Source organism: Calypte anna, chromosome 24 (genome assembly GCF_003957555.1).
Source record: "Calypte anna isolate BGI_N300 chromosome 24, bCalAnn1_v1.p, whole genome shotgun sequence".
Taxonomy (NCBI): domain Eukaryota; kingdom Metazoa; phylum Chordata; class Aves; order Apodiformes; family Trochilidae; genus Calypte; species Calypte anna.
The window spans coordinates 5,423,084-5,434,036 of record NC_044269.1 but is presented as its reverse complement, the minus strand read 5'-3'; the positions used below and the strand labels follow the sequence as shown (position 1 = coordinate 5,434,036).

General features: G+C 47.4%; 2 protein-coding genes across 6 annotated transcripts; one reads left to right on the top strand and one right to left on the bottom strand.

Annotated features, from left to right (window-relative positions):
- Positions 1 to 81: 81 nt before the first annotated feature.
- On the bottom strand, positions 82 to 5,318 carry MPZL2 (myelin protein zero like 2). Of its 2 annotated transcripts, none has more exons than XM_008492409.2 (6): positions 5,044 to 5,318; positions 3,019 to 3,185; positions 2,244 to 2,454; positions 1,867 to 2,011; positions 1,376 to 1,463; positions 82 to 1,285 (listed from the first exon to the last, which is right to left on the bottom strand). In XM_008492409.2, exons 1-5 carry the CDS (start codon positions 5,096 to 5,098, stop codon positions 1,403 to 1,405), a joined length of 639 nt encoding a protein of 212 aa, XP_008490631.1. In that variant the 5' UTR covers positions 5,099 to 5,318; the 3' UTR covers positions 82 to 1,285; positions 1,376 to 1,402. The 2 variants fall into 2 exon arrangements, with proteins under 2 accessions (XP_008490631.1, XP_030320622.1); XM_030464762.1 differs by lacking the exon at positions 82 to 1,285 and adding an exon at positions 1,288 to 1,306.
- On the top strand, positions 4,903 to 10,785 carry CD3E (CD3e molecule). 4 transcript variants are annotated; one of them, XM_030464765.1, is made up of 7 exons: positions 4,903 to 5,329; positions 6,937 to 7,309; positions 8,124 to 8,144; positions 8,690 to 8,887; positions 9,584 to 9,730; positions 10,124 to 10,170; positions 10,494 to 10,785. In XM_030464765.1, exons 2-7 carry the CDS (start codon positions 7,261 to 7,263, stop codon positions 10,548 to 10,550), a joined length of 519 nt encoding a protein of 172 aa, XP_030320625.1. In that variant the 5' UTR covers positions 4,903 to 5,329; positions 6,937 to 7,260; the 3' UTR covers positions 10,551 to 10,785. The 4 variants fall into 4 exon arrangements, with proteins under 4 accessions (XP_030320625.1, XP_030320623.1, XP_030320624.1 ...); XM_030464763.1 differs by lacking the exon at positions 10,494 to 10,785 and having other exon boundaries at positions 10,124 to 10,477; XM_030464764.1 differs by lacking the exon at positions 10,494 to 10,785 and having other exon boundaries at positions 6,934 to 7,309; positions 10,124 to 10,477.
- The last annotated feature ends 168 nt before the right edge of the window (positions 10,786 to 10,953 follow it).

Sequence of the window (10,953 nt, the reverse complement as noted above, 5' to 3'; positions counted from 1 at the left end):
CTTTTCCCCGGTCAGAAACTCTGTGCTTGGCTTGGAATGCCGAGAGGTCCCGAGTCACCGCCAGTGCCCTCCGCGGGGCGCCTTTATTTACAGGAAATTGGAAAGCAAAACATACAAACAGAGCGAGTGGCCGGGACGCTGCAGGGAAGGGTTATAAAGTCATAAAGATCCTCTTTAAACAAACGGAACGATGTTTGGGTTTGTTGCTGGCTGAGAACCGTAACAGCTCCGCGGTTTGTGGCGGGGGCAGCGCCCGCAAACACCGCGGGGGCGAAACTTCCCGAAGCTGCAAGAAAAACGATCCAAAACATCCCCCCCTCAGTAAATTTTATCCTCAGCACAGCTGCCCACAGCCTAATACGTCCCATCTAATGTAACAAGAAGATTTAAAACACTTGGCAGCAATCGGCTGCTCCTCTGGTCTCGCCCTCAGTCGTTCTTCCTTTTCCTGACATCAGAGGGAGGAAAAATAGGAAAAAGAGGGCAATACAAATCCACCTTGTGCTTCCAAAGGCGCAAAAGTGTGTCTGGTGGCTCAGACACTTTGACAATCCCTGTTCAGTCAGCTGTCTTGCTATATTTTTCAAATCTTTTGGTGTTTTTTCATCTTCAGAGCAGTTTTCTTCACATTGCTTAGGTGTGAAGATTAAGGAGGCTTCCTTGTTCCTTCTGCTTTGCTTCAATGCAGGAAATTGATGAATTATGTTAATTTCATCCTCGTTCTTGCAAGAATTTCAGGTTGAGCAGGGACAGCACACTCACAGCATGAGGCACCTGTAATTCAGCTTTGTTCTAACATCCGAAATTACAAGCTTTCACCATCTGCCTTAGAAGTAGCTAAGAAGTAAGTTTATAAGGAACAAAACAAAACAAAACAAAACACATTTGTTACTCGGGGTTATTGTTGAAAACGAAAATAGCAGAGGCAACTCCTGACCTGAGAAACCCAGCCAGTAAAAATTATGCTGAAATGTTCCATCAAAGCCATCTGGAAATGTTTTCAGTCTTCCTGTAGTACTTTTAGAACAACAAAGATCAAACTCATCAAAAAGCAGATTCAAAACTGGTGGAAGGAAATGGATTCATCCTTCTTCCTCCACAAAGCAGACATGTTGCAGAAAGCAGCTTTCCTACAAATGATCCTCAGTGCTGGGGTGGAGAGGCAGGTAAGAGGCAGTTCTGTCCCCACTGCCCGCTCAGTGTCAGCTTCTCTGAAGGTTACTTGAACAGCAAAGAGTGACTGTGGTCTCAGTTGTCTCTGGTTGTGGCTACCATGGCCTGTTGTCTGGGAACAGAAGTGAAATACCTAGGTAACAATGTTTTAGTAAATCTGTAGTTAAAAAAGACATTAATTAGCAAGTGTTTGAATGCATACCTGCACTGTATATACTATCAAAGACCTCTAGTCTTCTAATGGACTGGCTTCCTCTTCTTCTTTAACCTTCAGATTCTCCTTTTCTTTACTGTCATTAAAAAAAAGACAGAGAAGAAAAAAAAAAAATAAAAGAAAAGAAAAAGAAAGAGGTAGGGAAAAAAAAAGGAAACCCCCCAAATCAGCATCTGGTATCCTGAGCAGCAGAATCATGTTCTAAGTTACACAATGCATACATAATGTATAACAAAAGCTGTATGGTAAGATAATAAGCATGCTACATGCATGGTGACCCCAGTGGCAGGTTCATGGAGGGAAGAACAGGTTATTATTGCTAATTGTGCCTGCAGTTTTGTATTGTAGACACTGTAGGGTCTAAACCAGTGATTCAGAGTAGTTACAGAGATATATTTTATAAAGAAGGGAGATAGATAGATAGATAGAATATATATATGTAGCTTTCCTAGGAGCCTCTCTCCCTCCTCTGTCCTTACAGTTCAGTGTCTGACACCTCAGTCCTCTTCTCTTGTGCTTTCTTCCGACGGTGTCGGCAGATAATCACAACAGTCACCACAATGACCATCAGAACACAGGCAGACCCAATGGCCACTGCCAGGAAATGGATTTCTGAGAACTGCACTGCATGGAGAGAAACAGATACATGAGCAAGAGGGACACACAGAGGGCTCTTGGGATGAGGCTGGGAACTTGTATTCATGAACAGAAGCTTTCCCCAGGCTTCTTTTTCCCTCATACCCACTACCTATCCCCCTGCTTCCTCTTTACAGTTCCTTTTCTTGCATACACATGGAGAATGTGCTTTGCACTGGCTATATCCCCATGACCTCTGCTGGGGTTCTTGGCCTCTCACCTTTCTGCACAACTCTGAGTCTCACTTCACCAATCGCTCCATAAAAATCTGGTGGGTTCATCACCTGGCAGGTGAATGTCCCATTGTCAGTGGGCTGCAAATTCCAGATAACAATGGAAACATCATTACGCTCGATATTCCCATCCCAGGTGACTCTCTCCTTAAACCGTCCAGCAGGCAGCTTGTAGGGCTCCTTCAGGTAATAAAATACCTGGAAGAAAGAGAAGAAGTTGTCATTCCTCTGGACTGGGCAGCCTTTGTGGTGGAAGCAGTACGTGAAAGTGGAGTGGCACCAGACCCAAGCTGCACTGGCCCAGTCACTCTCAGGATATCTCAAAATGCCTTTGGTCTGGCAGCCACATGAGCTCTGTCCTGCTCAGACCAAGGCTCAGCCATCTCCCAGTTCCAGAGCTGAGCTGGCAAGGCAAAACATTCTGTAAGCCACATCAGGTGCAGGATGCCAGCTCAGACACAGGGCTCAGCTGTGCTGAAGAGGTACAGTCTCATCAGGCCACAGATGTTTTAACCCTAATTACCCAAGCCTAAACATAAAAACTGTTTGTTTATCCAGGGTCTGTAAACAAACCTCCTTGCTCAGCATAATCATTCTGAGCAGCAGAGAAAAGGCCCAGGGTGCACATATTTGTGGGCTTCAGGCTGTGCTTGCTCATCCCCACACCTGGAATGGTTGCAGTCACTGGACTCGTTGTCTTTGGGAACAGGTTTGTTAGGGTAGGTGTGCATCAGTGAAATGGAGCACGAAGGTCTCACTCACCGGTTCATGGGAGCTCAGGTCCTTGGGCTGAAAGTTCCAGGTCACAGACAGGTCCGGGCTAATAGGGCTGCTGCTGGAAAAGGTGCATTTCAGCCTCAGGTTAGTGCCATTCACAGCATGAACCTCCTTGGCAGTGTGAACTTCCACGGCTGCTGCAGGACCCAGTGCTGCAGGGAAAACAGCAGGAAAGAAAGCGAGAGTCTGGGGTTAAGCTTATCACCTCTTCTTATCAGCATTTAGTCTGCGCAGGAGCCTGTTTGATCTGTGCCGATGTGATCCCTAAGGGAGGTGATCCCGGCTCTGCAGGATCCAGCAGATCCCCAGTGCTGCGGGGATGCTCCCGGTTCATGTGCGAGCTGCACAGGGCAGCTTGAAAGGGAGTTTGCATTCGTCTGAACGGCTCGCACAGCCCTGTCTCTGTAGTTTTGTGGCTGCACGATGAAACATTTACAGATCTGATAACTGGTTGTGAGAGGACCACTGAGAAGGGCTTGCCCGAGGGGACAATGGAGTTTGCTGGGGAATTGTCTCTCTGCAGGCATGAGCAAATTTGACATGTAGGAGGTGTAAACGCTGTTGTAAATGCCACCCCTCCTTAAAAATATACTTGCTACTGACTGGCACTAAAGATATCACATAACTATTCTCACGTTTGTCCCAGTCGTATTTTCATGAGTGATTACTGCACTCAATCCCCCAAGCAGATTTCTCCAGAAAAGCAGCTCTGCCCTTTCAAGGAAGTGATCCCCAACCAACAAACAACTGCTATTTCCCATGCCAGAACTTCCCCTTGTACACTTTGTGTTACCAGCCCCAGCGTGGTTCACACCATGAGGAGAACTGCCCTTACTGTTGTAAGAAGTGCCTGTCAGAAGGTAGACAGCCCAGCTGGACAGCTACAGTCAGATAGAGTCAGGCTGAGGAACTCTACAGAAAATCCTTAAGGTAAATCTGCAAGCATTTGTTTGTCAAAAAGCATCCTCTGTTAACCACCCCCCCTTAGCTGCTGCTTTAAAAATAACTTTACATTGCTAACTCCATGCTACCCCTCCTGATCAGCAAGAGCTTTGGCTCTCCAAGTCAGTGGGTTAATTTCCACAAAAGAGCAGTACTGAGCTAGAAACCTTGCTGCTGAAAGGGACAGTCCTCCCTCTGCCTGACATCACTTTTCTTTTACACACCAGTCAAATTTAGCCAGCAGAAAAAGAAAATATTAATAATTTCCTGTCACTTTAGGAAGAGGAATTGATTTACCCCGGTGTGATTCAAGCAAACACCAAAAAGCTTATCTGGTGGCTGCAAAATATGACCCTGTAACAAAAACAACCAAATTTCCTGTATTTGAAAATAATGTATAACCAAAGACTCCCTTGCCAAATAATTTCTTTCCTCAAAGGAGAAAATATTTGAAATGCCAAAACATGGAAGGTGTTCACATCTGAAAATCCTCATTGGTAGAGATCATGCATCACAAAGACTCAGTGTCAAACCTTTTAAACTTCTTTAAGAGAACAAGTGTAAAATAGTTCTTTTCAGGGCGAGTTACTGACTGTTTCTCTGTGCCTTTGGGAAAGGAGGACCTGGTGCTCTTGCATTCCAGCTATATTGATCTAAACCATTGGAAATTCAGGCAGGTTTATGGTCTGTCTGCAATCACTGCTGCGTGAAGGATCTAAACCCAGTGCTGATTAACAATCCCTTATTATTTAGTAACAAAGACAGTGGAAAAAAAGCTATCAAGGAGTAAAGTCCAGATTCCTGGCAAGAGAGGAAAAGATGTGTAACGAGAGCTCAGAATGAGATCAGTGTTCTCCTTCCGCTTGAACACACCTAAACCTGTTTGTCAGAGAAATTCAGTAACTTCGTGGCACTCGCAGTGAACCCCGGTCCAAAAGAATCACAAAATTGTGATCACAAGTACCTGAGACTTCTGCAAAGTCCCTGCCTTAATGAGGATGATAATTAAGGGATCAGAAGAGGAAAGTCCAGGAGGAGGTGAGACCAGACAGTCCCAGGTTTCCTTACCTCGGAGCTGTACCCCAAGGAAGAGCAGAGCAGGCAGCCAGCTGGGGCCATCCATCGGGAAGACAAATCCCTGCTCCACGGCTCAGCAGTGCCAGAAAGAGAAATCCCTTTCAGGTTCTCGATGACTGGATGAAAGATGAGTTTCTCAAAGCCTTCCTGGCACAGTACAGCAAATTTCTCTCAGCTTGATTTGCAAGGCGATGGGAACATCCCCTGCCCTTGCACTGAAAGGCAAAGTGCAGCCAGCACAACTCACTTCTGTGTGTAAAACAGGGAGATTTTCAAGGTAAGATTAATTTCTTCTGCCTCCCATATTCCTTTGCTCTTTTGTGTTGCAATCATTCCTCCTCCCAGCTTCCACCTGAAACCACTCCCCTCTTGTGGGAGGTAATGTCGCTCCTAAAAGAAAATTTGCCTTAAGGTGTTTATAGATGGCCTGAAGGAATGAGGGACACTCGTTTGGTAAAAAGCTGTGAACAGTCCATAAAAGCCAGCCCAAAAGAGACAGTCTCTGGTAGCAGTGTGGGCACACACCCAGAGGATGGAAATGTCCTCCTGAAACACAGATTCTTACAGGAAGACATCCCAGGTTATGAGCTTTGGCTGTGGCTGAGGCAGAGCGAAGGCAGGGACAAGGAGGATGCCCCAAGCACTGGGTGTTTTGAAGGGCTCCTTTCAGCTCAGAGCTGTGGAGCAGAGCAAGGGCACCCCTGTTGCTCTGATTGGGGTATTTCGGATTACCTGGGACACACTGAGAGGATGGCAGAACTGTCCAGAACAAGGGGTTTGATGAGAAGACAACAGCAGGGAGAAAGTGAACATCTCTCCTGCCATTTACTCTTGTAACATCCTTGCAGCAACTTCTGAGAACATTTTCAACTTCCAAACTTCAAGTTATCTCTGCTAATTGCTCTGATATACAACGTATCCCTTATATTCTTGGAAACAATCTGGCTCCTGTGTGAACTGGATATCACTACACCTCCTCAGATTGCCACTCAGTTACTATTCCAAAACAGTACTTTTGTTTCTCTCATTTCCACCATAAACATTTACTAGGCCGGGTTCTTTGTTTGTTTTTGCAAGCAGAGGATACTATTTGCCTCTTCTGATTTATTTGGTGTCAAGTATCCACAAGGCAGTCCCTTCCCTGCCACCTCCCAAGATCCTTTCTGTACAGCAGCAGCTTCTGATCCCCAGGCAGCCCATGCAGAGTCCAGGACAAGTGTGTTCGGTGCTGGAACTGCCCTTTGGACACTCCTGGCTCTCACTTTACAGCAGGGGACAGGGAAGAGGCTCTGTGCTGAACTCTTCCTTGCAAACTTTTAATCACTTTCAACACCTTCTTTCAAAACGTGCAGACTCCAGCTCTTAGGAGTCCCCAGCACCATTATTAGTAGCCTGCATTCTCTGGTTAGGATTTTGGAAACGGACGTAAGTAAAAGAAAGACCTGGCAGCTAAAGGGGGCACCTCAGTAAATGAAACGGGGCCCGGCGGACGCCCCGTCGGAGCCTTGCGGATCGGACCCGGCTGGAAGGGGCAGGAGCCCCCTCTAGTGGCCCCTGGCCACCAGCCCAGGGGAAGCCGAGCCCATCTGCTGGAAGGAGCTGGCAACCACGGCTCCTAAAAAGAGGCAGCGGGAATAAACGGGATGCGTTTGAGCAAACCAACTAAAGCAGAGTCTAGATTGCATCACCAGCACCCAAACCCCCGGGCTGGCAGCCTGGTACTTACTGCTCATTGCTGCTGAGCTCCTCCAAGCACTGCTGCCTCCTCGGTTCATCTTCTTGCTGTGTTTAGCTCCTTGCAGTAGTTTGAACTTCAGAAAAGCTCGGTTTGGAAGGCCCTGGTGGCAAAGCCAATGCAGGTTCGTTTCTCTGTCCCTACAGCAGATCCCCAGGAGCCTTGAGCAGTTGCAGAGCAGACACCCCAACACCCCTTGCTGCCTGTGACGTTCCGAGAGGACGTTTTGAGCCTCCGCACTTCCTGAGATGGGCTGGTTCTGCCACCCGTGTCCCATCTCTGCCTGGGCTGCTTGCAGGGTTCAGTGGAAAGGCTGAGTCTCCCCAGCACAGCTCAGTTCATCACCACACATCACAATTCTGGGAAAAAATTCTCGGGCCTCTTTCTTGTAAGCAAGAACTTGAGAAACCAACACGTGTTCTTTCCTCCTTTGGAGCCGCCAAGCTGATGTGGTAGAGAAGAGGAGCTCAAGGATGAGCCTGGAGCTGTCCTTGCCTCTCCTGGGACTGCTGCTGGGTGTGGGTGAGTACAACTGGCCAGGAGCCCTTAGGGACCCTTAGGTGCTACCCAGGAGCAAGCACAGGGGGCTGTGACTGTGCCTGCCGCCACATCTTCTGCAGCTGCTGTGTACAGTGCCTCTGGGGCTGCTGCTTTCCAGAGGGAGCAGTCCCTGCAGAGAGGAGGCAGCAGGGAAAGAGAAATGAGAATCCAACCCCCTCAGGCTAGAGAAAAGAACTTAAAGCCCCTAGTGAATTTTTTCTGGTTCACTCAGACACCTGGACTCCAAACCCCACACAGGTTGGAGCTTGATGCACTGCTTTCTGCACTGTGCCAGGGCCTGTGGTCTTAATTGTTTTTTCTCTGTTTGTGTGCTTTTCTTAAATCCTTTTCTGACCACGGGTAAGTAATTTCAGTTCAGATTTACTGTATCATCATGGGTGTAGCAGCAATTTCCACAGTACCAGTTTGAACTGACCAGAATTTAGAAAGATGGTTTAGGATGAAGTGTAGAGTAGCTGCAAAGACTATTAAGAAGCTGCTAACCCTGAGAGATAAATTTGAAAGATAATTAAAAGACATTTTCTTGCAATAATCCTTTTTCTAAACCAAGTCAGAAAATTATTAAACATTTTCTTTCTGCGTTAGTCTGTTAAAAATGGCTTCCAAGGGAAAAGACTTCATTTCAAACAACATCCTGTCTCAGCTAACAAATACAGCAGTAGAATCATCTCTTTCAAGTAGCTGAGTTCAGAAAGGATATTCTGAAAGAAGTATGATAAACGTGTACAATATCTGTGGCAAAATTACTTACCCCTTATTATTCTTTCTTTTGTAGTTGGCAGCACAGCTCAGCAGGGTAAGTGTATTTTAAAAGCATTCTTAAATCTTAAGTATGATTTAAAGGATCAACTGTGGCTCATGAGTGAGGATTGAAAGCCAAATAGAAGTATTTGTATTCTGCAAATATTATAGGATAGGAAAAATTCCCTGTTCATTAACTCTTGCTGATCTCACCAGTTTGGAAAATTGGCTGCCATGATTTGTACCTAATTATCAGCAGTGATGCCCAAGCAGTGGAAGTTTTCTGAGGGCAAATAATTTTCTAACTCCCCCCATTTTCTAACAGCACCCATCAGTAAGGTACCTTAATGCTGATACTTTAACACCAGCCTCTCCTTTGCAGACAATACTGAAGTACACGAGAGTAAGTGTGTCTTTCCAGCATTCTTAACTATTTAGCATGATGTAAAGACTGCAGATGCTGCCCAGGTGAATTGCATCATAAAATCAGAGATTTTTGCAGTGCAGACTGTCATGGGGGGACAAGGGTGGGCAGGGAAGTCTGCCCAGAAGCTGTTTGTAATGCTGGTTTCCCTTCCCATTGAACCACCCTCACTAAAGAGTTCCTGGTGGAGATTTCTGGAACCACGGTGACAATCACATGTCCCCTGACTGAAGGCAGCATAGCCTGGGAGATAACTGGGATACAACCAGAGAGTAAGGAGAGGAAGTATGTTATTGAGAACCATGACAGCTCCCCAACCAACGTGAGCTGCTCGACAGATGATAAGAAGCATGAAATGTACCTGAATGCCAGAGGTGAGTGAAAAAGCTCTCAGCCTGTGGGCCAAGGATAAAGTCTGCACAGGAGCTGAGACCTGATGTTCATCCTGCTGGTGGATGGACACAACTCTGCTGAGGCACTTCCCACTCTCTTTGGGCAGTAAGAGTCCAAGAGCAAAATTTTGGCAAAGGGAATTCCCCAGCTGCTCTTCAGCCTTCCCCTCTCGCTGTCCTCAAGTGTGTGGCTTTGGGCTGAGATGGTTGAACCATGACATCAGGCTGGCTGCATCTCAACCACTCCCATGAATACTATGTGTGAGCTTTTTATTAATTCAGCTTCTGTCATGCCGTTTGTCACAAAGGCCAGAGCCATTTCTGATCTTGCAGAGTGGAAAACTCCTATATCTGGAGCTTGCAGCTGAGTTTCTTTGACTCATCAACAAGGGGCAGGGGGACTGACCTCTCCTCAGACTGTTTTCAGCCTCTGAGCCACCAGAAATTTGGGCAGCTGCTCTGCATTCAAGAGATAGAGTCCAGCACAGGTGATGTGGAGGAGGCAATGATATAGGAGCTGTTTTATACCCTCTGGCTCAGGCCACACACACAGCAGAGGACAGCAAAGGAGGCTGCATGCACACACTGGTCCCTGGTCTGGGTCTGTTTGCAGACAGAAGTGGTGGGGACCTTCCTAGGATGCCCATCTGAGAACACCTCCATCTCTCCTCCTGGCAGTGTGCACAAACTGTGAGGAGCTGGATGCCTTGGCAGTGACAGGGATCATCGTTGCAGACCTTCTCATCACCTTTGGGGTGCTGATTCTGGTCTATTACTGCGGCAAAAACAGGAAGGGGAAAGGGAGCACTGGCAGCCGGCTGCAAGGTAAGAGCCACGTGGGCACCTCTGCTCTCCATGACGTCTGCTGAGCACTCAGGTAAACACTTGAGTGAGTCCAAGACCTCGCTGAGGAATGCTCCTGCTTGCCAGGCCTGTTGTGCCTTTTTGTTTAGGATGGGTTGTGCCAAAGGCTTCCTGCCCACAGGCAACCATTTCACAGGCTGCTGTGCAGCAGCACTGAGTCTGTGCCGAAGCAAACTCTACATGGGAGATGCTCAGCTTGTGCTGGGTCTTTGAAAGCTTTAAGCTCATAATGAAGCCATGTGGGCTGACCCATCGTATGCATTTCTCTGGGATCACCTCCGTGAAAGTCCTTTGTGCTGTGTTGGATCAATCATCACCAAAGACCACACCACCTCTCTTTGCCCCTGGTTGCAGGTCAGAAGATGCAGCGTCCTCCCCCTGTTCCAAACCCTGACTATGAGGTATGGAGATTCTGCATTTTTTCCACCTCTCTTTGCTGGCTGGGGAGGGATAGCCAGAGCTGAGAATCTGTGGGCTTTATGCTTCTTGCTCCTTTGAAGGAGCATCCAGTCAACCTCCAAAGTTTCCTGGGAATGAAGGAAAAAGGTGGTGGGGGTGGAGCCCTTTCTCCTGCCACAGAGACTCAGGAGCAGACCTGCAGCTACCAGAGCAGCACTGCACCTCCTCTCTGTGCTGCTTTTCTCCTTGTGTCATGTGGACCAAGGCATTGTTTGAGGGTGTATTCATAAGGATTCCTGAAATAACATCTCTGCTGTACCCACAGCCCATCCGGAAAGGCCATCAGGGAGTGTATGCAGGCCTGGAAAAAAGGGGCTCCTGAAATTCCCAGGGATGACAGGCTGGGAAACAGCAACAGAGGGGCTTAAGCGCTTCTGCCCATCTCAGTACCACTTCTCTGCAGCCCCAGACCCCAGGGATTTGGGGTAACACAGAACAAGCACCCTGCTGCCACTGTCCTACCCTGATATCTTCCTTCAGCCTTCAATTTGACATGAGGGAAAAGGAACAAAAGAGCACACTGGCAAGAGAATTTTGCCTTTGCAATAAAGAACTGCAGCCTCACCCATGGCTCCTGGCCTCCTTTCTCCTCACTCCTTTGTTATGCAAAACTTCCTCATGGGGACACCTGAGGATTTAGCCCCTTCCCCAGTCATCAGAAAGCCTCCTATTAAAAAATGTAAGTGCTTGGCTTAAACCTTTGATGCTATTAAATAGTGGGGGTC